This window comes from Chelonia mydas, chromosome 10 (genome assembly GCF_015237465.2).
Source record: "Chelonia mydas isolate rCheMyd1 chromosome 10, rCheMyd1.pri.v2, whole genome shotgun sequence".
In the NCBI taxonomy this organism is placed as follows: Eukaryota; Metazoa; Chordata; order Testudines; family Cheloniidae; genus Chelonia; species Chelonia mydas.
The window spans coordinates 50,481,224-50,507,054 of record NC_051250.2 but is presented as its reverse complement, the minus strand read 5'-3'; the positions used below and the strand labels follow the sequence as shown (position 1 = coordinate 50,507,054).

General features: G+C 44.0%; 1 protein-coding gene across 1 annotated transcript in view; it reads right to left on the bottom strand.

The window, feature by feature from the left end:
- The window catches only part of DAPK2 (death associated protein kinase 2), an 84,980-nt gene that overhangs the window by 24,314 nt on the left and 34,835 nt on the right, over nt 1-25,831 (bottom strand). Inside the window, 1 exon segment of the mRNA XM_037910753.2 lies at nt 9,256-9,477. Coding sequence (XP_037766681.1) covers nt 9,256-9,477 — 222 coding nt within the window.

Below are 25,831 nucleotides of genomic sequence, written 5' to 3'. Positions count from 1 at the left end.
AACCTATGCCATCATGTGCCAGCAATGCCCCTCTGCTATGCACATCGGCCAAACTGGACAGTCCCTACATAAAAGGATAAATGGACACAAATCAGATATTAGGAATGGCAATATACAAAAACCTGTAGGAGAACACTTCCACCTCCCTGGACACACAATAGCAGATTTAAAGGTAGCCATCCTGCAGCAAAAAAACTTCAGGACCAGACTTCAAAGCGAAACTGCTGAGCTTCAGTTCATTTGCAAATTTGACACCATCAGCTCAGGATTAAACAAAGACTGTGACTGGCTAGCCAACTGCAAAAGCAGTTTCTCCTCCCTTGGTGTTCACACCTCAACTGCTAGAAGGGGGCCTCATCCTCCCTGATTGAACTAACCTCGTTATCCCTAGCCTGATTCTTGCTTGCATATTTATACCTGCCTCTGGAAATTTCCACTACATGCATCTGACGAAGTGGGTATTCACCCACGAAAGCTTATGCTCCAATACGTCTGTTAGTCTATAAGGTGCCACAGGACTCTGCCGCTTTTACAGATCCAGACTAACATGGCTACCCCTCTGATACATTACATTTGGATATCTGTATGATTGTATTTTTTAAACTGGTGCCACACACATCAGACTAAGTTCCCTGTCTGCCCTAAGAACCCTAGCCAAGAAGAACATCCCCAGTCTTTCCCTCCACACAGCTTCTTCACTCCCACATTTAGCAGCTGGCACCTTATCCTTGTTGTGAAGGATGAGGCTATTCCAGCAAAAGCTAGTAAGAATGAAATGATGCTATCCGCTTATCCCTTGGAAACAGCTGATCACTTTGTTGTATGTACACAGACTTCAACACCCACCCCAAACACAGACTGTTGTTTCAGGGCTGAGAGCTGGCAGGACCCAAGAGGCCAAGAATGGAGGAAACGGAACAAAGAGCTGCAGCCCCAGGGTGACCTCCAGGTGCAAGGGCATGTTGTGGAACTGCTGAGCTGCACGTAAAAAGGATCAGCTGCCGACTTAGCAGTGTTCTTCCTGTCCCCTTGTCTTCGATGGAACATATTCTGCAGAGGAGGAACGGCAGCAGTCACATTTGCTATAGGAGGGGGCCATGGCCACAGCTGAGCCAGCAAGTTTTGGTTGGGGATAGGTTCACCTCTCTCCCCAGGGTACTGGAGATCCTCCTGTAAATACCCTGTCAATAAATCAAACGGGGGGATGGGGTGGGGTGGAATTGGGTGGAGTACAAGGGAGAGCAAGGGGAGCTACTGAGACTGGGTGGGGACAGCCAGCTTCAGGCTGGGAATGGGCATCCCGGCAGTTCCTCCTGCCATTCCTATAGCAGTTCCTCAGCAGATGGTGCCTTGTGGACCCCTCCCTACTGCCCTGTACACTGAAGCCCCCTCCCCATGTGCCAGTGCACTGTCCCTCACCCCATCCCAATGGCCTCTCCAGCCCCTTCTCTGCATCCCGCTCCCCCTCCAGCCCCAGTGCATGCATGTGGGGTGGAAACGTAGCCGGGTCCTGCTCTTCCCTCCATGAGATATTGTGTGGATGGAAAATATTGTGGCGGCAGAAACATACATCAGACCCACGCCCAACATTTTTATGGAGGGGGGAGGAGCTAGTCCCCTCCCCCAACCACTGTCTCCCCCCCCGCCAGCCCTGCAATCAAGGATATTGGAGTCAGCCTTTGAAGCCAAAGACCCACAGTCCCTGCCCTGAAAAGCTTCTAATCTCGGTAAATTTGGTCATTGTGTCTCAGTGACAATAAAACTGAAAATAAAGAAGACAAATTACAATATTTTCCAAATACTCAATAACTACTCTTAAAGTGGAAAAGGTGTTTGATGCCCCCAACAATGTGTTATTTCAGTTTATTTCAGAGGCTGATGGGTAGGTGGGGGAATGGCCAACTTTGTTCGTTGTTCGTTTTAAAATTTTGTTGCAGTCAATCACGCAACTCAGAGATGGGAACGATACTAACTTGCCCCCTTGCGCACAGCTGCTCTCTACTGCCATGGACTCCGAGACACAGGAAGCCTCTCTCTCCCTCCATGACTCCTCCACGATTTCAATCCAGGACCTTGCACAGCAGGTGAAATTCACTCCAGGGCAAAGGGCCGGCGCAAGACCTATGCAATGAGCCTTAAGTAGTGTTCTTTGTGCTAGCCCTCTACATGTGGTGAATTTCACCCAGCCACCTACTGAGCCTCTACCTGTTAAAAGAGCTACTTCCACTCATATCATCCTTATGGGTCTGGCGTGCATGCACATTCAATTCTTCCACTCTCTGCTTTCCCCTGCTTATCATTTGTCAGCTTCCCTAGATCAGGAGCATGGCCAGACACTCATTACAGTTCCCCATTTCCCTGTGGGATAAGGTCTCTGCTTCCTCAAAGTGGCACCTTTTAGAATAGATTTAAGGGGCTGGCCTTTGACATACTCCCTTGTTGCTCCATTGAACTCTGATGATTCTGAGGGCTTGTCTACACACGCACACCAGCTCTGAATTAACTACATCTGTTTTACCAACTTGAGTTACACTGAAATAAGAGGGGCCACTCACAGACTTGCACCCAAATAACTAAAGGTCTGAACTCAAACTGATTTAGTTATTGTGCCTCCAGTTTGTGTGTAGACAAGCCCAGATGCTTTGAGCATCTCCCATCCCTGTTGTAAAAAAACAGAACATTTTGGGAGTGGGGGATTTCTTTTGGCTCAGTAATTGACAACAAACAGTTGCAAAATTTTCTTGAAAATGAGATTGAAACCAGCAAATTGATAGCAAATCTCTTAAATTTGGGGAGAAACAGACATGTACTGTGCTCAGCTCAAACAAAGGCAGTACAGCACGGACTTGGTGTTTCTGTGGATCTTTAAGCTGTGATGACTGGCTTGTTCTGAGTCAATGTCATACCATTTACAGCACGTCAGAGTGGCTGACGAATAGTAGTGAGATGGAACAGACACTCCTGGAAGCCACTAAAATCAGCAGCATGTGACCACTTAATGCTGCTAGTTGTCAGCTTCAGTCCGTGGAGAATTTCACACCATTATGCGGTGAGCTGTTTGCACAGTCACAGGATGTATCTGAAAAAGGTCACAGTGACACATTTAGGGGATGATTTTCAATAGTACCCAAGACTTACGTACATTTGGTCAGTCAAATTGCTTGATCAGCTACTTATTTTAATACCCTCCCCCAGCTTTGTACAGTGGGACTATCCTGGACAACATTGTCGCTGCTGTATGGACGTAGCTATATTGTGTGTCTGTCTGCCTATGCTTCCTCAATAGTACTGCAAGAACAGTACTGTGCTCTGCTGGGATGTCATTGGCAGGCCTCCTACCAAACCTCGGCCTCTGTTCGCCTTCACAGCAAGCTGCAGTGACACGGGGAGAGAGAGTTCCTGCTGCTTAGGTCATTTTGCATTACGTGTTACATTGCCCAGACTGGGTTGGAGGGGCGGACATGCTGTACCGAGTAGTGAATGCCCAAGTCCTCCCCATTGCTACAAAAACTGAGCTCCCGTGGCGTGGCTGTGGAAGGACATTTCTCCTCTACATGGTCTTCCTCACCTCTCTCCCTGCCCTGTTTTGTGCTATACAAAGGGAAGGAAATCCCTTATGTTGACATTTATTTGCATGTATGTGGTGCTCACCTTGAGATTACTACCAGCTTCACAAACCAAACCACCCACATACCCAGCCCAAGTATATAACCCAAACAACTTAATCATTCCTGGAGCACTGTAAAATTACCTGGCACCTCACACACCGTGTAAGACAAGTTCCTAGCCCTGCAGAGTTTATAATCTAAGGCCAGGAAGCCGAGGCATTTCAGTTTTAAATTGTCACACATACAGTGACAATGTCACTGGGAAGCAGAAATTAACCTGGGCAGAAGAATGTGTGTCATAGAAAGGCATACAATACCACCCAACCCATCTACAAAATGGGGCTACATCAACTGTTTGGACTCATTTTCCATTGGTGTAGGAAGGGCAATGCAGTGTTAGAAATAGCTGGCTGGATCCCGCTGTCATTTTGTATCCAGAGATGTTGCCTTGGGAGAAATATTTCTAGATCAATGGGTAAAGCACCACTAAGGGGAACAGATTGCAAGTGTGAAAAATTGGGACACTCTTCCGGGGGGGGGGGGGGGGGGGGGGAAGTCGGGGGGCACAGCTGCGTACATAAGATAAAGCCCCTAATATTGGGAAGGTCCTAAGTGCCACTGGATCAGAAGATGTACAGCTAATTTATTGGTTATTTATTGGTTACTGTTGGAACTAGGAATTTTGATACTATCCTGAACGAACCCCATTAAAATGACAATTCTTTAATGAATAAAATCCCATGAGAGGGATTTTCGCACTCCGTTATTGTCAGCAGTATTAACCTTACATCGAGGGATTGCTGATGACATTACACATAAAGGCAACTCCCTGAATGCAAACTCAGAGTTCCAAGCCATGCCACATGAATGTTTCCCACTCAAGGCTTTGTTAACAGGATTCCCAAGCGCACCGCCAGCTTGCCGCTGCTGTACATTGGTAAAGCATACAGACACACAAGTAAAAGTTTGTTGTTATCCAAGCCAAGAAGCAGGTGAAGAAGTCAAATTGTTTTCAGTCCTTTTAAACAGCACAGACTGGTCTGCATTAAAAAGCAAAATCTGAAGCCAGATGATGCTTAGCCTTGTTTTGCAAACCATTCTTTCCTTTTAGGTCACACACTAGATGAAGAGTACGTTCTACACAATCTGTGCAACTGGTTCTTGGGGGAGGAGGTTGTTTGTGTGAGGAAGCTGCAGAACCCTAAGGATCTGCATTTCCCCCCTGCTGTTCTGGATATTATCCTTCTGGCTAAGGACAGAAACAACCACAACCTCTCTTGCCCATTACCTTCATCCTCACCTGTACCCCAGTCAGACACAGGCGTTCCCATTCATTGGCCAGAGACACTTTCTCTGTAGCACTACCAGCTCCTGCTGATTCAAGGAGCAAAAGTACATGTCACACTCAGGTCTGCCACATGGTGGGGCAGAGCACCACAAAAGGCTAATTAAATCGAGCTCATTGGCAGTTTTCAATTGAAAATGCAATTTCTGCAAAATCAAATTTTTTTGTGGAAAAATCTAAACAAAATATTTTGTTTTGGGTCAATTCAACATCAAATTGGTGTTTGCTGGAGTTGTTGCAGTGCATCATGAGAGCTTTAGTGCAGGCACCTTATGGTCTCCATTTTCCTCTATTGGCCAGGCTCCCTGGCAGGACTACAGCTCCCAAGATGCACTGCAGTCTGTCCTCTAGTTGAATCATCACAATGCATCATGGGAGACCAGCTTTACTTATTAATAGGATTTCACAGCAATTCTATTGTCCTTGATTCGTCATCAGGTTAAACTTCAGACACACTGCAGCAGTTTACCCAAGGATTTGACTCCAAAGCCACATGCATGTGATACACTGGAGGCGATGCAGAATTGGGCCGTAAAATAGTTAAGGCATCTAATTGTCTCCTTGAAAATAAGGACAGACACCTTAAACTTGACTTAATATTCTTTGAGAAGTGTCAATATAGAACAGAGGACAGTTTTGAGGTGCTTGTGAGAGTCTGAGTTGCTGAGGAGACATGCTGCAGCGTTCTGTACTTGTTGGAGTTTCCTAATTGCTGATGGCTTCATGCCCAGATATATCGCGTTTCTGTAATCCAGCCAAGAAGTGACTAAGGCATGAATAACTGAGGCCAGGTTGTCATTCTCCAGGATGGGACAGACTCTCTTAGCCAACTAGATGGTATTAAGTGTTACTCTCAGATGCTGCTATGCAAGGATTTAGTTTCAGCAAGGAATACAGGAGTACTCTTAACCTATGGACTGAACTGACCAATTGTGGGTGTGAACCTTCAGCTGAAGTTGACTGCATTGTGGCTGCAAACCTCCTCAGAATGCTTTCATATGCCCACCAGCATCACCTCTGTCTTGTTGTGGCTCAGCTTCAACCAGCGGTTCTTCATCAATAAGCTGATCTCATCCAAAGCATGGGGCTATCTTGGTGGTACTGGTGTGGTCATACATGGTGAAAGATAAGGAGCTATATGCTATCTGCATACTGTTGGCTCTGCGGTGCATATCATCTGATCAGTTCATTTAAGGGATGCATGCAAACAGGATCTGTTGTAATGACTGGGCCTACCCATTTGCCCTAATTGTGAGTTCTACTGTAAGGAGTGAACGAACATTTAGTAAATGACACAATGACTTATAACAATACATTTTGATGGGAAAAAGTACAAAAGGGAGACAAAGAAACTTAATTAGTCTATACAAGAAGGCCTACAGATATAATTCAAGGACTGCGTTAAGACCATGCCTGGTAAACCAGAGAAGCAAGGGACCAGAAATTAATGGATCAAAATTGGTGTGTCAGAAGCTAGGCCTTACTGATGAACAAAACAATGAGAGGATGGGCTATCCTGCCCATCATTCCCTTTTGGGATCCTCAGAAAGATATTTTGGAGGGAAAAGTTGGCTACCATGACACTGGCTGACTGAAAAAAGGAGAAGGAATGAGCGTCACCATCATGGCTGCCACCCTCACCATTTCCTGGGACCCTGGACCTTTGTTCTAATCTTGAGAGATGTTCTGACCACTCCAAGCCAGAAAGAGGGACCCAGATGAGCACTGCTCCGGCTAATTCCTGAACACCAGCTGGGACTGACTCTATGACAACAATGCAAAATAAAAGAACCACTGCAGCAAGTCTCAGAGACCAGGTTAACTGACTTGGGCTTGTGGGGCTCATGCTACAGAGCTAAAATATTAGTGTGAATGTTTGGGCTTGGACTACAGCCCAGGCTCTGAGATCCACCCCCTCACCGGTTTCAAAGCCCAGGCTCCAGAACTTCTACACTGCTATTTTTAGTCTTATAGCACAAACCTTGAGAGGCTGAGTCAGTTGACCTGGGCTTTGAGACTCACTGCTACGGACTCATGGACTTTAAGGTCAGAAAGGAGTACTGTGATCATCTCGTCTGACCTCCTGCATATTGCAGGCCACGGACCTCACCCATCCACTCCTGTAATAGACCCCTAACCTCTGGCTGAGTTACTTAAGTCCTCAAATCATGAGCCGCCTTTTACACTAGTTTAAACCTGCAAGTGCAGAGGAAGGTAAACCCTCCCCCCTACCAGGGTCTCTGCCAAACCAGCTCCAGGGCAAAATTCCTTACTGACCCCAAATATGGCGATCAGTTAGACCCTGAGTATTGGAGAGGACCCACCAGCGAGACACCTGGGAAAGAATTCTCTGTAGTAACTCAGAGCCCTCTCCATCTAGTGTCCCGTCTCCAGTCGTGGGGGATTTTTGCTACAGGCAGTAGCCAATGGGCTATTTTTGCAATACCCTTTAGTTCCCCATCCCTGGCTCTCTCTTCCAGTGGGTTCTTTTCCTTCCCCAATTTATTTCTTCTCTTTCCTATCCTTCTCCTTCTTCCTTCTGCCTATTACAAGTCTAGCTTAGCTGGCCAAGACTGCAAATTTTGCAACATTACTGCAAGCCTGTGACCAAAAAGACAGCTAAAACAAATGCCCGAAACAGTCCGATACCAGTACAAGTTTGCCAGGTCTCGAAGTGCATAATAAGACCGGGTGCTGTGTGTGTCTTTCTCCAGCAGCAAACTTGCAAGTGAAAGTTAACATCAGAGGCAGAAGCTGCATTTTCTGTCTTTGCTGTTCTTTTTTCTCCCCTTTCGTGTGTGTTTGTCTTGTTTTGCCTTCTAGGAGACTGGACTAGACTTTAACAGCAGCAGCAGCAGTTCCAGCCCATCTCAATTACCTTCTTTTTTCCCCACAAAAGGACAGTTACCACCGTCTTTAACACCACTGTCAGACAAGGGTTTTTCCCCTCTAAAGACTCTCTACAGCTAACGGAAAAAGGAACATGGGATGGTGTTAAATGAAATAGTTATTTAACGCTTTACATTTCAGATGCTTTTTCTTTCTGTTTTTCTTTCTTGTATCTTTAATAAAAGGTTAAAGAGGATTTCTAATAATGTTTTTGCCATGGTACTAAGCAGGCTGAGGTCTCTGTCTACCCAACCCTGAACCTTGTTTAAAACTGTTTAATGTTGGACAATACCAGGATCATGTTAACATTTTTGACTATTTGGGCACCTTTATTTCATCTAAATTAATACAACAGATCCTTGCTTTACCCCGGTCCATTGGGTTCCTTATAACCTTTGAGATGATTTGTTTATTAGACAATTCTGCTTTAAGAAACCTTTGAAAGAATCATCTAATTAAAAAAAAGCCAAATAAGGCAAGTGACACAGTGCTACCCGGGGCACTACAGCAGGCTCCACCTTATCAAACCAGTCAGCAATGGGCTACAAACACAGTACCAAGTGTGTACTGCTGACAAGGCTGGGATTATATCACTACTGTGTAAAACCTCAATAAGGCATGCGCTAACAGGCTGGAGAACATTACAAACTGGTTCAAACTTCTGCCTGTCTCCCTAACAATTCTGACAGGTTTAGAACATGTGCCTTACTCCATGCTTCAACTCCCACCATACCCACAATTAACTTCCTCCCTCCTTCCCCGCCCCCAACTCTCCAACCAAGGGAGAAGCAGACACATTTGTCTATAATCAGATTCCCATCACCGGCTCACCCATTCTCAACTCCACGAGTGAAAAGAGTGAAGGCAGAGCTGGTGCTAGGGAGACGAGAACAGTGCCAGGCAATGCTTAGTGCCCCAGAGCCATCAGAGCTCTAGGCATCAGCTGTAAACTAAAGTTTTCTTTTGTAAAGCCTCAAGAGGATGCAGAGCATTTGAGGGGTGGATGAACATTGGATGTTTCTTGGGGTGGGCAGAGCAGGAGAGGAACTGAAGAAACTGGACCCTGTTAGAGATACTTGCACTTCCTCTAAATGTACGTGTTAGGCCAGCAGTGAGCAAACATGAGGTAATCTCTGTGTTCACAAACCAACAGGACTCCATGGTTTTGCAGCAGTGACCCGAGAGGACTAGCAGGCACATCTGTCTCTAGAGCGTGTGCTGATTTATTCAGGGGAGGCTGTTTACTGGTGACCTCATTCTATTTTCCTGCCTAGGTCTGCTGTTGGTTTCTCTAGCCCTATGGCCCAGCAGTTCCATTTTAAGAACACTCCTGTGCTCAGGAGGCCTCCACAGCTCTTTCCTGTTCCCATTTGCCTCATCCTACAGCGGAGGATAGGAAATCACTCTACTCACAGCTCGAGGATAAGGACCATATCTGTCCTGTTCTCGTAGACGTCGTGCAGCTTGATGATGTTGGCATGCAGGATCTGCTGCAGAATGTTCACCTCCCGCTCAATTTCCTCACGTCTCACCCCCCGGCGGCTGGCCCGGCTCTGACGCTTCTTAATGAATTTGGCAGCATATTCCACTCCAGTGCTTTTCTCTCTGCATTTCTTCACTATCGCAAACTGGCCACTGTAAGGACAAAGTTATAACAGCAATTACACTAAAAGCTTTCACAAATCCCATGGGCAATACCATGAAGCTCCCAGAATTAGCTTGCATAGACAGGGTCTGAACCTGCAAATCCTTTCGTGAATAACCCTTATTCTTACTAAAAAGAAAAGGAGTACTTGTGGCACCTTAGAGACTAACAAATTTATCTGAGCATAAACTTCCGTGAGCTACAGCTCACTTCATCGGAAGCTCACGAAAGCTTATGCTCAAATAAATTTGTTAGTCTCTAAGATGCCACAAGTACTCCTTTTCTTTTTGCGAATACAGACTAACACGGCTGCTACTCTGAATCCTTATTCTTACTGCTACAGTAACAATTTTCAGGATTGGGTTAATAAATTGTACACTCTGCATTCACCATACTTTAATGCAGTGCTTTAAACCATGCAAAACAAAGTAACCTGTCTGAATGGAAGGGAGGGTCCTAGATACAATCATCAAAGAAATTTTTTAAATCATCAAGGTCTGAGAGCTCAAGTCATCAAAAACTAGAAAATTTAAGGTGAGTCCAAACTGCCCTTCATTTGCTAAGTGAAGTTCAGGAACTGAAGTACACAAAATACAGAATGCCATCTGATGCTCTGGAGGGGTAGATAATACCTACTACACACATTTGTGTCAGACCTGTAGGGTGTAATTTTCAGAAGGCTCAAAGAGTACACCAGCCTTTGTAATTGGAGAGTTAGAGACAAGTGCCCAGTTTGCATGTACAAGTGCAAGTTTGTGTGTGGAAGATGCTGGTCCACACACATTATTGCACTCGGCTTGAAAATCTGGCTCTCAATGTTATTTGAAACTATGCAAGTTTCTTAATGTCAGTTTAAACTAAGAAGAACATTTCCCTAATACTTAGCAGGACAATAGTCTAATTCACTGCATCAAACTTTTAAACGGCAGACAATTGTTTGCAGTTGCAAGCAGACTTTTCCTGACAGCAGCTGTTAGATGTAGAGGTCATCATTCCAGTCCCAAATTTAATATTTTCTCCCATCCCATAAAAAGGAAACACTTGGAGATCAGATCAGTAATACAAAGTATAATGTCCTACATGTTTCAGTCTCATTTACGTGATAGGAGCCTTGTGAAATGAGACATTTCCTTTAACAGGAAAGTGCAGGGGAACTCCTCGTTTTAACCTGCATGAGGTCATTATCACTGACTCTGTTCCTCAGTTAGCTCCCGCAAGACGCATTGTTAGATCACAGAGCTGCCACTTTGGGTGCACAGCTGATAGTTGTTCCATTTCGTTTCTCTTTATGAGAGCTTCTCATAACCGGACAAAGTGAAAGATCATGTCCAAGGCAGGAATATTGCACAAGATGGAGGGGTTATTCATGTGATTCTCTGACCAGTTCAGTTCTAACAACTTATTCTGGACAAAGAAATCAGTGGTGTGTGAGTATGCGTGTGTGTATATATATATGTTTAGCCATGCAAAAAACATAATAAGTTTACAAAGCAGGATAGGAAGGCAAGGGGATAGCCTTGGACTATGCAGTTAGTCTGTACAGGACATGTACATAAGCCACTGATGTTTACTCAAAGTTTTTTAATAGAGAAACATAGAAGGAGGATGGTCTTGTGGTTAAGCCAATGGAGGGACTCCGGAGATCCAAGTTCAATTCTCGGCTATACCACAGATTACCTGTATAACCCTGGTCAAATCACTTAATCTTTCTATGCCTCAGTTTCCCCATCAATAAATGGGAATTACACTTATTTTCTCCTACTTGTCTTCTCTATTTAGATTTTATGCATTTAGTGCAGGAACTCTCTCAATATGTGTTTTACAGTGTTTCACACAAAGGGGTCTTGACTTCATTTGGGTGCTACCAAAATAGAATTATTATTCATAATCTATAGATGTTTTCAGGAGTGTCACTCCAAAGCCTAGAATGCCTGTTGAATCAGTGTGAAGCAATGAAAACAGCTACAGGCATGGCTGAGAGCTTTTTGTTTAGAATATCACCAGGGTCAATCGTCACTGGGACTCTCAGACTGTTACTATCCAATTTTTAATTTCTCAGCTGTTTTTGGCACCCCCCCCCCCCCTTTTTTTTTTTTTTTTACATTTTACAAATTCCACCCATACAGCACCATGGGCTTTCCCCTAGCAACAATAATAAATGGCATTTGGCAAGCTAGCAAGATTCCTCTTAAAATCGGCTGCTTTTAATTACTAACACAGCTTATGTAGGATGTAGCAGACTGTCACTTCAACTGGATCTGAAAAACAGACTAAAAAATGTACTGTGACAAAAATGGGTTGCTTTTAACCAAAGATAATGTAGGGGATTTAAATGGAAACACTTATTACTTATTATTATTTGGCTTGATGGAAATTTGCACTATTCATAGTAAGCAGAGAAAGCAGCAAGCACATGTGTATGAGCATATGTTAACCTTGTGCACAAAACCATGGTTGGTAGGTAGATCCGTGAAAAATATTAACAACAACAACATCTGAAACCAAGTGAACCTTGCCCAACTTTAGCTTTCATTACAAGCTTCAAATTCAGACAGGTTCATCAAAAGGGTCCCTGAAGTTCACAAGCCTGGCCAGATTTAAGGTTCCACACAAAATTTGTGCAAAGTTGTTCAGTTTGGATACAAATCTCTCACATTTCAGGTTCTTTCACTCAGATTTTGTGGAACCAAAACTCAAAGTTGAACTTGGGGCAGGAGGGGGAAGAAAGAGCAGGATAAAGCCAGATAAAATGCTGGCACAAACCTCTGCCAACCAAAAGGACGAGGATTCACACAGCTCTTCTAGCCAGTACCAGTACCTCTGTTTAAATTACAGTGCTAAATAGGTATCATTTCACCAGATTCAGATATACCTCCATATTAGGCTGCAGGGAATTCAGCCACAATTAGAAAGAGGAAGTGGTCAGTCTACTCCACTCATCGTGAATTTAATTCGTTTACTGGCATCACTTAGTTCAGCAGAGAGTTAAGTTTTCTCTACTAGTGAAAATGCTGATCTTTTATACAAATCGACAACACCTAAACAAAGTTCTTTTATAACTATTAAATAGGCCATCTCAGGGTCTTCTCCAAGGTGATGGTGTTTTCAGGAATATTTATTGATCTTTTCATTATCAGCAACACATTGCTGTTACGTGGAGACCTGGTGAGACAATGCAATCATGTGGAAAGTACAGGATGAAATTCACTTCCCAGTATTAGCAGCTACCTTTTGTTACATAATTGCATCCCCACTGGAATTCACAAAATACTGATACTGATTTATGGCTGGGGGAAAAGTAGAATGAATGTTTAGACAATGTGCTGTTGTATATGTGCTGGGATAGTGACAAATGAATCCCATTATAGGGATACAAAATATTAAGCCACCTGAGGCTTGGATCTGTGGTTAACATCAAAGGCTTGGTGTTCCATCCAAGCACAAGAGGCATAAAAAATGGTGACTTGTATAGAAAGCCGAGTTGGTTGGAACATTTTTGGCAAAACTAAGTTTTAAAATCTTGAAAGTTCCTATGAAACAGAATTGTCGTCCTCAGGTCCAGTCAGCTCTAATAGTGTGTGCAGGGGGAACCTGATCCTGCATTAATGAGAGCACTTCTGTGAAGACAAAATGATTACTCATGCTTAATAGACTACAGAGGAGTTCAGAGCTATGGTCTCATTAATAAGAGGAGGATCAAGCTTAAACCTGTATCTTTTCAGAAACTCCCACTCTCTGCTCGTGCCCTGCCCCATTTTCATACTGTGTACTTGCAAGAGAAGGGATGCAAGATTTCGTACTGCACAGAATAAAAGACAATGCCCAGCACTTCACTTCACTTATACCCATGAGCAGCATCCACTCCCCCTTGTGCTGGCACACTATAACTTTGAGCAACCCACTGAGCACAAATGGGTAGGATCCTGGCCCAAATGTATTTGTTCAGTATCAGGTATATCCTCATTCAGGGCACTATATCCCAAGCTTGCAGGTAGTTCCATAGTTTCTACTATGAGCTTATAGACTACGCTCTATGCAAGGATCTCCTGATAACAATCACAAACATACTCATTAAATGCCGGTTTGAGAGTAGCTGCCGTGTTAGTCTGTATGCGCAAAAAGAAAAGGAGTACTAGTGGCACCTTAGAGACTAACCAATTTATTTGAGCATAAGCTTTCGTGAGCTACAGCTCATTTCATCGGATGCATAAAGTGGAAAATACAGTGAGGAGATTTATATACACACAGAACATGAAAAAATGGGTGTTCATCATGCACACTGTAAGGAGAGTGATCACTTAAGATGAGCTATTACCAGCAGGAGAGTGGGGGAAGAGGGGGAGAAAACCTTTTGTAGTGATAATCACGGTGGGCCATTTCCAGCAGTTAACAAGAACATCTGAGGAACAGTGGGGGGGGGGGGGGTAAATAAACAAGGGGAAATAGTTTTACTTTGTGTAATGACTCAACCACTCCCAGTCTCTATTCAAGTCTAAGTTAATTGTATCCAATTTGCAAATTAATTCCAATTCAGCAGTCTCTCACTGGAGTCTGTTTCTGAAGTCTTTTTGTTGAAGAATAGCCACTTTTAGCTCAGAAATCAAGTGACCAGAGAGGCTGAAGTGTTCTCCGACTGGTTTATGAATGCAAACACCTAAGATTACAGGCTTTCACTTACATTGGAGAAGCTATGAGCTGCAGTGATTTTCAACATTATTATATCCTTTACTGGGTTGTATGCAAGTGCAGTTGGGAATATAAATTATGCAGCACACACTGCAATTGTATTCACTACCTGATAATGAAACACTCTAAGAACCTTACATAATTAACACAGAAACAGCTATTTGGAGTCAGTCTTAAATCTACAAAAGGCAAGGAAACCAAGAGTTAAAACCTTCCCTTTACCCTAGCTTGCCCTGGAATGCCTCGGTAGTATGGGGTAAAATCTCACTCACTAATTTCAGATTCTTATAAAAACATATTGATATGTTTATGAACCTTAGAGCCATGCCAAACATTTCTGGTGTGGGCTAGAAGATTTATTTATTTAGAAGACTTTTAGTGCATTAGACCTGATGTATGATTAGACTAATCTACAACCACCTGCTTAAAGAATTTTGACAACAGACTACTAGTGTTAAAGTTCTCCCTTCTTTAATTTACCATTATGCAAAATCCTTACAACAGAACTTAATAGAGAATGAGATTCCTGCTATAGAATACCATAGATTACTTTAAAAATTCTATTACAAGATTTGATCCCCCAATAAACCCTGTAGGTTGTCTAGAGTGATTTCTATAGAACCTGATAGTTTTAATTCCTATTAAATCCTCCAGGAATCATCTACCAGAGTATTCTTTCCCAGGCAGGATTGTTTGATCAAGTGTTTCTAAAGGAATTTGAAAGTAGCACTAGTTTTGTTTACTTCCTTGTCTTCATGGCTGTGTCATCAATTTTATTAGTACAATTCTGGGAAGAGAAATCACTATGTTGCATCCGATGAAGTGAGCTGTAGCTCACGAAAGCTTATGCTCAAATAAATTTGTTAGTCTCTAAGGTGCCACAAGTCCTCCTTTTCTTTTTGCGAATACAAACTAACACAGCTGCTACTCTGAAACCTATGTAACCACTGATTCAGGTGTGTACACACCACACACTCTTGTACGTATCCTAAATAAAACAGTGGTGTTGGGTAGCTTGGAGTTTTATTTTTTAAAAAAAATCTTTCAAGTTATCAGTTGCACAGCATAAAAATTGTTTTCCAATAGGTATTTATAATCCAGGGGGGTGCTGACTATTACAAAAAAAAATTTAAATTATGGCTTCCTGAGACATGGACTTTATTGAGTATAGGGACAGTCCAAGGGCTTGAGACAGTTGAAAAGAGGATGAAAATAATGAAGAGAGAGCATAAAGGAGCCAAATACACCATTGGTTAGCCAGAGATGTTCAGAAAAAGTTGATGTAATAGCACTGACATTATGAATAGTCCATATACATACACTGACCCGGAAACCTTTTCAGGTTTTTTCTTACATTAACATCAAGTGTTAATCCCCTTCCCCACTCCCTGCTTCTTGCTATATGGTGCAAATATATTCACTTTATATATACTTGTTGCCAAGATCCCATGTGTCTTCATTACAGTATCAGTGGACAATCAAAGCATTATTGGACCATTCTTGAAGATGAATGGCCCAAAATAGCAGCTAGTGTTTAAAGATTTTCTGCACCACCAGTTCATTCTTTTATAAGGAATAGATATTCTTCAATATATTAAGGCAAGATATAAGAGTTGGAGGGAGGGATGGGGAAGATGAGAGCACAATAATCTCAGTCAATGGTTATAAAAGCCAGCCTGTTGCTCTCCTTACACACTGACAGGACCTGTGTCTCAGTTACCCAAAGTGCATATTTCTTGCAAAACCCCATAAAATTATCTTTTATGACATCAAAGGGATTTCCTCTCACCATATAGCAGTTGACATTCACTGCCAGGAATGTGCTCTAGCTTCCTTGTTAACGATCATAAAAAATGACAGCATACAATCAGAAAAAAAACCCGGTACTACAGTATTTCCTTGTGACCCTGACCAAAATAACAGCCCCTCCTCCCATGCACCATGTAAGAAACAGTTGCCTGCCCCAAACAGCTTGCAATATAGACAAGACAAGGGCTAGGAGAAAGGAAATATGACCTACATATGTGGAATTGAAGCACAATTAGATTAAGCCATTTACTTACATTAACACAGAGTCTTTAGCAAACCTGATAAATGAATCCAGATCTCCCAAGTTCTAACCAAGAGCTTTAACACAAGCCCATGCTTCCTAGTGCATCAGTGAAATAAGGATGACTGAAGTCCTACATCGCAATATGAACAGCACACACGCAATATAATCCCAGAGACAGACATTTGCTAATGTTTTTTTAAACTAGTGAAGTTTGTTGCATTCCTCAAATATTTGGACAGCAGTACTGCAGTCTTCTCTCCCCATCACAGCCCTGGGGCAGCCTGCACCCAAACCCCCTCATTCCTAGCCCCATGCCCCACCCCAGAGCCTGCACCCCCAGCCGGAACCCTCACCCCCCCAAACACTCCAACCCTTTGCCCCAGGCCTGAGCCCCCTCCCACACTCCGAACCCCTCAGCCCCACCCCCACCACACATCACCTCCACATAACAAAATTCATTCCGCACATGGATGTAAAAAATTAGAGGGAACATTGACAGTGCTTAATGTATTTAGATTCCATTTTAGAAGCAAAATTTAGATGAGTACAAAATGCAGTTTATTTTATCATCCTATGGTTTATGGGCAACAAAAAGACCAGAATGATTGACACCACCGGTTTGGTTTGCTCTTTTTTAATGGTTATTTTTAATTCTGGTCTCGGAGGGGTAATCTTAAACCGAGTGGAGTGAACGAAACGCTTTGTGGCATCCCAAGAAGGCAGACAGCAATGCTAACAACAGTAACATCACCATGAAACATTAGAATAAAAATAGCCTTTCTAATAAGATGTAAATATACATATGGGATGGCATCCCCCCCCCTTCTTCTTCTATTCCAGGAATACTGCTTCCTAGAGTGGCCATCCTGAAATGCTGCAAAATGCATGAATAATATTGAAAAGACATCGTGAGCTACGGTATCCCAGCCAGACCCTCTTTCCCTGTTTGTGGGATGGGGCTGTCAGGCAGCTGACTCCTCCTGTGATTTGAGAAGAGCAGATAACTTTTTTAGTTCAAGTATCACAAACATACATTTGGAAGTGATTAAGTTACTGTTTTTATATTTTGTTTTTTAAAAATGCTACGATTTGGAATATCTGTAAGATAGTCGGGAATCCACTGACAGGGGCTTCTAGACATTGGTATACCAGTGAAAGATGTGATATGAAGCCAAAAGAAAACACCTCTTACAGTTTGACTGTAGTCAGAAAATGACAGATTGTGCAGTTAAGGCAATGGGACTCAGGAGAAGAAGGATAGTCCAGTGGTTAGGGTGCTAGTCAGAGACTTGGGTTCAAGCCTCTGCTCCCCCACAAACTTCCTGTGTGACCTTGGGCAAGTCACAGCGTCTGTGTGTCAGCTCCACATCTGTAAAATGCAACTACTACTAAACTCAAACTAAATGATAACATAATTATCATTGATTATAACAAAGGGGCCTGGATTTCAGTTTGGGCCCCCAGGCACTACTGTCATACCAATAATAATTGTAATCACTCTCATTTTTATTTTCTCTCAATACCTTTCTATTCACATATGCCCAGCCCAGCCTAAAAGTCACTAAGCTGAGTTCTCGTATCATCCGCCCTGCAAACTCAATCTTGGACCCAAGCATTGAGCTGGGCTTCCTTCCGCTTCCACTTCTGGAGTCAGAACATGGCTGACAATTCTGTCGTTGCACGAGGCAGACCAGAACTCAGCTCGCTTTTTTATTCAGAGATGTTAACAGCAAGTAAGCTCAGCAGAGGGTCTGTAAAGAAATGTTAATAGTAATTTAGTTCAGCAGAGGGTCTGTAAAGCCAGCAGATAGAGCTCAGGACGTACGTAGAGAGCACACAAAATATGTTGAGCAAAGCACAATTTTCCAGTAATTTTTCTGACCCTTCCTCCATCTGAATGGCACCACAGGGTAACCCTACTGGGTCTTTTAGTGACAACAGGTGCAGAAAGTTGAACGTCCCAGTTTCCCTTGACACGCCTGAACAGGCTGTTCTTTCCTTTCCACTTGAGGACAAACAGAGTGCGTCAGACTAAGGGACAGAGGTATGATAAGCAGCAATGTGTAGTTGTAAGTAATTTTGGCATTTTACCTCTGCCTGATGCAGTGATATTACACATGGTAAAGTTCAATAAACTGTGGTAGAGACAGAAAAACGTGCCTTTTTAGGGAAGCAAAGATGACCTTCCCCCACTTACTTTTTTGTGTGTGTTTTGTTTATTATGTTTAGCAAGGTTACACTTAACTTCCTACTGTGGTCCAGTTCCTGCTCAGATGTGCACTTCTCTAAAGATAGAAGCTGAGTTAAAGTAATTATGCTTGGTATGCCAGCCAGCTGGCTTTAACACAGTTCAGTCACATTCTGGGCCAAGGGACTTCAAGTGAACTTCGAACATCAGAAGAATAAAAAACTTAAACTGTAGATTTAAATGCAACAGAAAGCTTGGGAAGGGATACCATAAATATATACGTCTTTTTCTTTGCAATTTCTTTACACATTTATTCTCCAAGAGAATATCCCCAAAAGATAAAGCCGCCAAATCAATAACATTGAATGGGAACGCTTGACCAAAGATCATCTGTAATCAAAGAAATGTCTCTACTCCATATTATGGATCTCTGTGAAAATGCAAGGACAAACCCATTAAAACCAAATCACCTGTGCCAGAACACAGTTATTTTTACATAGGCTGTACTGTGCTGTTAAACACTTGCTACATTTCACCCCAGCAGTGGCTGCATATCTGCAGTTGTCAAAGGAATTACACAGTGATACAGTGTATGCAGTTTTTAAAATGTAATCTGAGATCTGTGTGGATGGAGAGGAATTATATAAATTTGAATAAGATATTTAATCTTTTAGAGAGAAAATACTTATGATTTTTTACTTTAATAACTTAACCTCTAGGATAGGGGTGGGCAAACTTTTTGGCCCGAGGGCCACATCGGGGTTGTAAAAAGGTATGGAGGGCAGGGTAGGGAAGGCTTTGCCTCCGCAAACAGCCTAGCCCCCACCCCCTATCACCCTCTCTCACTTCCCACCCCCTGACTGCCCCCCTCAGAACACCTGACCCATCCAACCCTCCCTGCTCCTTGTCCCCTGACCACCCCCTCCCAGACCCCCCAGGACCCCGCCCCCTACTTAATCCCCATTGTTCCCTGCCCCTGACTGCCCCAACCCTAGCCACACCCCAGCCCCCGACCGCCCCCTCCCGGGACCCCCATCCCTAACTGCCCCCCAGGACACCACCCCCTATCCAACCCTCCCTGCTCCCTGTCCCCCCCCATTCCCGGGACCCCCCAACCCCCTGGGACCCCATCCCAATCCAACCCTCCCTGTCTCCTGACCGCCCCCCTCCCCAATCCTCTGCCCCATCCAACCGCCTCCCTGTCCCCTCACTGTCCCCCGGGACCTCCTGCCCCTTATCCAACCCTCCCTCCCCCCACCCCCTTACCATGCTGCTCAGAGTGGCAAGACAGGCTTACTGGAAAGGCTGGGAGGTGGGCAAGCACAAACCGCACTGCCCGCGCAGCAGCATTACTACAGGGGAGAGGGGACAGTGCGGGAAGGGCCGGGGCGAGCCTCCCCAGCTGGGAGCTCAGGGGCCAGGCAGGACGGTCCCGCGGGCCAGATGTGGCCTGCAAGCCATAGTTTGCCCACCTCTGCTCTAGGACAAAGAAACTTCAGAAACTATCTATTAGGCCATTGTTTTACATATTTGTCCCTTTAGGGGAACTTTTAAATTTTTTTCTATTAGAATACTGAATACATTTTAAAAAGACAACCACTAGAAGCACTGAAGAATGGAAAGTATGTATGGACTTCCAACTGTCAGTTAGATAACAGTACCATAAGATCAACGTACATGTTAGCTTATTTCCAAGAATCATCTTGACTGTTGGCAGGGCATCCATATGGCCCTGGAAAGCAGGATGCTCTGATATTTCAATACTGTGCATATTCCCAAGAATGTGTCAGGCAGGAGAGGCCGTTGATGCAATTCACACTCATGCTTTACCCAATGCCTGTGACAGGGCTAATTTTAGGGTTGCCAGACTTTTCAGGATTTGCCAGTTGTTGGCTCTCTTACTATTTAATGGAATAAAAATAATGTTTGGTCTCTTGACAACCCTGATCTATAAAAATTTTAAAAAATAATCCCATCCCATGCTATATATCCTCTGAGCTAGGCGATACTATATTTTAATCTGAAGATAAGCATAGCCATCTATGCTTACTGACAGCAACCAATTCGTTCATTTTCTACTGTACATTATGCGGAAGATTTTCAAAGTCAGTTGCAATCAGGTAATTAATACCTAATAATATCTAGTATCATGTAATGTTGAGAAGAATCCCATCATGGCTATGCAGCATTGCTTATAGTTGAAGGGTCACATTGCATAGTACCTAGTGAATTATATATAATGACTTCTAGTTATATTTTGTGTGTTGTTAGAATAATCTGGAGATCTATCAATAGCATGGTATCCATTCTAGTAGATATAAAATGGTTCACTATGAATGTTTAACATTTTCCTGTGAATTTAAAAATAACAGATAATTTAAGTGAACTTAATGCTAGCGAATGATGCCAGAATGACCTAGAAGTAGGACTCATCTGTGTGACTTGAAAAGATCACCACTAGAGGGGAGAGGGTAACTCAATCTTTATGGCTCATTCACTCCTTGCCAAGCTCAAATAAGGGACAATTAATATCAATTATGGTGGTAGTTTTGATGCCACAGACTTCAGATATGGACTTTTTGTTTCTACTGACCTGGGCTCAATTTGAACCAGTGACTTGGAGTTGAGAAATTTCTATATCCTATTACCATTTCCTCAATGTATCAGTCTCCATCTCTTTGTTTCTCCTTTACTTTTTTAGGAGGTGGGAAGGTTTACATAGTTTTATACCTCAGTAATTACTATAGTTGCCTGGCTTTCAAAGGTAAGCCCTTTGTTCAAAGCCTTTTTTTAAAAAAGCACAGGAACTCTAACACTGCTGTCCTCTCACAGTTAAGTAATTTTTCTTAATGGAATTTGTCTTATTACTCTACTGCTGGTCAGAAATTGTCCTCTCTCTTTCTCTGTACTGCCTGAAAGTTGCCTACCCAATTCTGCTGGTAATTTTAAGTGGCATGTTTTTCCCAGCAGAGAGGCAGCCACATGTTTTGATAATTCCCCATACTAGCTGTTTTTTTCAGTTTTTGTTTTCCTATGACGCGTGGCTCAGACATAAATCATGCATGGTTCACAAGCTAAATATGTAAAAGGACTTTCCTGGAGGATCTCTGTGGTCAAACTTACCACTTTCTGAAAACAGAATGCCACAGTATTTTTAACATGTTTCACTTCTAGTGATCACAGACAGCAAACTATACAGTGAGGTCCAGCAGTCCATTTCAGGCTAAGCTACTTAGATTGCAAGCTCTTTGGGGCAGGGACAGTCTTTCTCCACAACACCTAGCACAATGGGGTTCTGCTCCACAACTAGGGCTCCTAGGAACTATGGTATTACAAATAATTAAATAAATAAATAAATAACTGCTTCAATGAGAGTTTAATCTGACCACAGTACATAGTAACAATCTATATCAGTGGTGGGCAAACTAAGGCCCGCGGGACCATCCTGCCCGGTCCCTGAGCTCCTGGCTGCGGAGGCTCGCCCCCCTGGCCCCTCCCCCACTGTCCTGCCTTCCCTGCAGTGACGCCACAGTGCGTGCAGCACGGCTTGCACTCGCCCACCTCTCAGGCTTCCAATAAGCCAGTCCTGCCGCTCTGAGCGGCATAGTAAGGGGGGAAGGGGGGGGGGGGTTGGATAAGGGGCAGGAGGTCCCAGGGGGCAGTCAGGGGACAGGGGACGGTTGGATGGGGCAGAGGTTCGGGGAGGGGGTGGTCAGGAGACTGGGAGCGGGGGGGGGGGGGGGGGAGTTGGATGGGAGGGTCACAGGAGGTGGGGGAGCAGGGGGGTTGGATAGGGGGTGGGGTCCTGGGGGAGCAGTTAGGGATGGGGGTCCCGGGAGGGGGCGGGGGTGTGGATTGGAGCGGGGCAGTCAGGGGACAGGGAACAGGAGAGGGTTAGATAGCAGATGGAGTCCTGGGGGGCGGTTAGGGATGGGGGTTCCGGGAGGGGGCAGTCAGGGGACAAGCAGCAGGGAAGGTTGGATGGGTCGGGGGTTCTGAGGGGGGCAGTCAGGGGGCCCTCCATACCGTTTCGCAACCCTGATGTGGCCCTCGGGCCAAAAAGTTTGCCCGCCCCTGATCTATAGCATGGTATTTGAGACAATGGAAAAGAAATCTAAGTAGTGGAAAAGTCGTTGGAGAAAGTGTCACTTTACTCCCATGCAATTTTATGGAACAAAGACCTTATAGTAAATCAGGGGTGGGCAAACTTTTTGGCCCGAGGGCCACATCGGAGTTGTGAAATGGTATGGAGGGCACGGCTGGGTAGGGAAGGCTCTGCCTCCGCAAACAGCCTGGCCCCCACCCCATATCTGCCCCCTCCCACTTCCCACCCCGACTGCCCCCTTCAGAACCTCCGACCTATCCAACTCCCCCTGCTCCTTGTCCCCTGACTGCCCCCTCCCGGGACCCCATGCCCGCCCCTAACCGCCCCCCGGGACCCCACCCCCCTATCTAAGCCCCCCCTGTTCCCTGTCCCCTGATTGCCCCAACCCCTATCCACACCCCTGCCCCCTGACCGCCCCCTCCTGGGAGCCCCGTCCCTAACTGCCCCCCCCAGGACTCCATCCCCTATCCAAACCCCCCCACTCCCTGTCTCCTGACTGCCCCCCTCCCCAAACCTCCGCCCCATCCAACAGCCCCCGTCCCATGACTATTGAACCTTCCATCTAAACATCTCACAGTATTTAATAGACAGTGAAATAACCCTCTGAACAGACCTTTGAGATAGGGAAGGAAAAAACACCTAGGTAGGCAGTAAGTGATTAATCTCTTTTTACTTGAGGTGTCTTATAGGCATGAGGCAGTCAGAATACTTCTAGCCAAATAAGATATGGTGACATTAGGTTGTGTCACTGCACCCTGAATTGTCTTATTACTCTTCTAAAAATGGACTGGCTTTTTATTCTGTTAAAGACACTTTATTTTGTTCATAAAGATCAAAAATGTCAGTTGCTAGTCAGTTCAAAGTATGGCATGGCATTTTCACAGACACGTCATATTTTTACTTTTATTAATTCATTTTATGATGCCACTTCAAGTCTTCTTGCTTTAGATTAAGATTTAATATAAATTATTTGAAATTCCCGGTGCCATCCAATAAACTTGGCGTCTGATAATACTGACTGCCGTTTCTATAACATCTCTCTTCCAAAGACCTTTACAATCTAAGCAAAACTATCACAATCTGTATAAAAAAAGGGATCACTCTGCTCATCACCGAAATGTAGCTACTGTTGTGGCATACAGAGCCTTTAAAAGAGAAGTACTGAAGTAAATTGAATAGGAGAATGTAAATTACTCATTTATAGGGATACGATTTTGTCATGGAGGTCACAGAAATCGTGAATGTGAATAAACGCCACACAATCTTGGAAATGGCTGTAAAACCCATTTGATTAGGCGTTCCCTTCATTGTCTTTCCAAAATGCAGTCCATATCATATGCTGAAGTCAATAAAAATCTGTACTGATAATTGTCTAACTGTGTACACACACAGTGGTGCCCGCAGCCATGTACATATTATGAATGGTGTGTAGCACTGGCAGAGGTGCCAATTGGGAGGTAGGGCCAGCCGGGGGGGGGGAGAAAAGGGGTAGTTTACACTGGACCCCCGTTTGAGAGGGTCTTCCAACCGAGTGGCATGGCAACCTGGCACATAAGGTTGCAGTGCCACTCAGATTTGACCCACTGGTCCCTTGATGGGGGAGCTGCTGACACAAATCTGAATGGAGCTGTGCCCCTGTGCCAGGTCACACACCGGCAGGAGGGGGGGGAGAAGCCAGACCACACCCCATTGGAGAGAAGCCATGCTACCACTGAGGTGGCAATGTGGTTCAGTTGTGCGTATCACTTGTTTAGTTGTGTTCTTATGTATGCTGATGTTGTGTACGTTGATGTAGCAAAAATTACATTGTTTGGTTAACTTTCTGTGACTTATCACTTTTTTCCACACCTGTGCTGTGAAATTTACTAAAAATTTCCATGCCAAAATTGTAGCCTTACCCATTTGTAATTTAAATCAGGACACTGGGGCTAATACCGCCACTCTTTTGAGCAATGCTATCGTTATTAACTGCCATGGATTAAGTGGTCGAGATATTGGCTTTACACCTCTCAGCTACACAACACCACACTGGGACACTGCCTGAAGAGTGACTCGGAAGGAACAGTGCCACCTACTGAATCACCAGCAGCATTTTCTTTAGTAGCCAGGCATTTCTTGGAAGTCTCCCAACCAGGTAATGACCAAGCAGATTTGGCCCTTCTGAAGTTGCAGGAGTAGATCACAGGCTCCAGTAATATGCTCTAGCCCAGCAATTCTGCCCATTTCCTGATAGTCTGACAAGTATTTTACATAGTCTCAAGCACAAAAATAAAACATGCATACTAAAATATTTTTCACTTATCACAGTAATTGATGAGGCAGAATGTCAGCAACTGGAATGACAACTAATAGAATCCAGAGAACTTTGGAAGGTCAGAGCTGACACTTTTAGAAGTAATGGATGGATTGATAGGGGTAATTGCTCTATGCTGCTAGGCTGAGCATGCTAGTGTATAGATAATATTTGTGTAGTGGTTTAGTATAACCTTTCTGTACCTTCAGTTTAAAGGTCAAAAACTGTTTAACACGTACAGGCTCCATCACTTATATAATGCACCCAAGAGCAGGAAAGATAGAACTTATGCTGTGCTATGAAAAGACATTGAACTATCAACAACTCCTTGGTTCACATGGGCCAGAGCTGGCTCAGGAAGAAATGAAAGGAGAGGAGAAATTTTTTTTTTAAAGCTAGCAAACAATTCAAGTCTTTAGAAAAATCCACAAGGCCTATAGTGAGCACGTTTCTTTAAGCCGCCAATTTCTTTGTTCGTCAGGGATTTTTCTATTCTTCAGTGTAACTTTCTAGTCTCATTTAAAATCTGTGTTACAAGTAGCTGATGAGAATCCACCCTAGGTAGGAGGACAGCACAACGTCTATGCTGTTTATTCCCTCTGCTGCTCCAGTGCAGAGGGGAGGAATCTTAAGGGGGCAGTGGGGGAATAAATCTCTCATTACCACTGTTCTGAGCACATAGGATGGGACATTCAGATCAATATTGAGTTCGTTTCCTGGGAAAACAGCAGGTTCTGCGGTGGGAAAGAATTGACAAACTCCTTAGCATCCAATTACAGAGCAACACTGAAGCTTCACTGAAGGCCACCTGTCATCCAGTGGCAGATTATTGACAGGCAGAGAAACAACGGTGAAGAGAGAAAGGTAGCCCTGAACAAAGAATGGAGAGCTCCATAATGCATCCTTTAGTTAATGAATTGACGAGGACCCCTTTAAAAAGGAAGATACACTGTGTATCTTCCAGTGTAGGAAATCCTATGACTGAGGATTCCTCCATGCAAGAATATGGCAAACAGTTA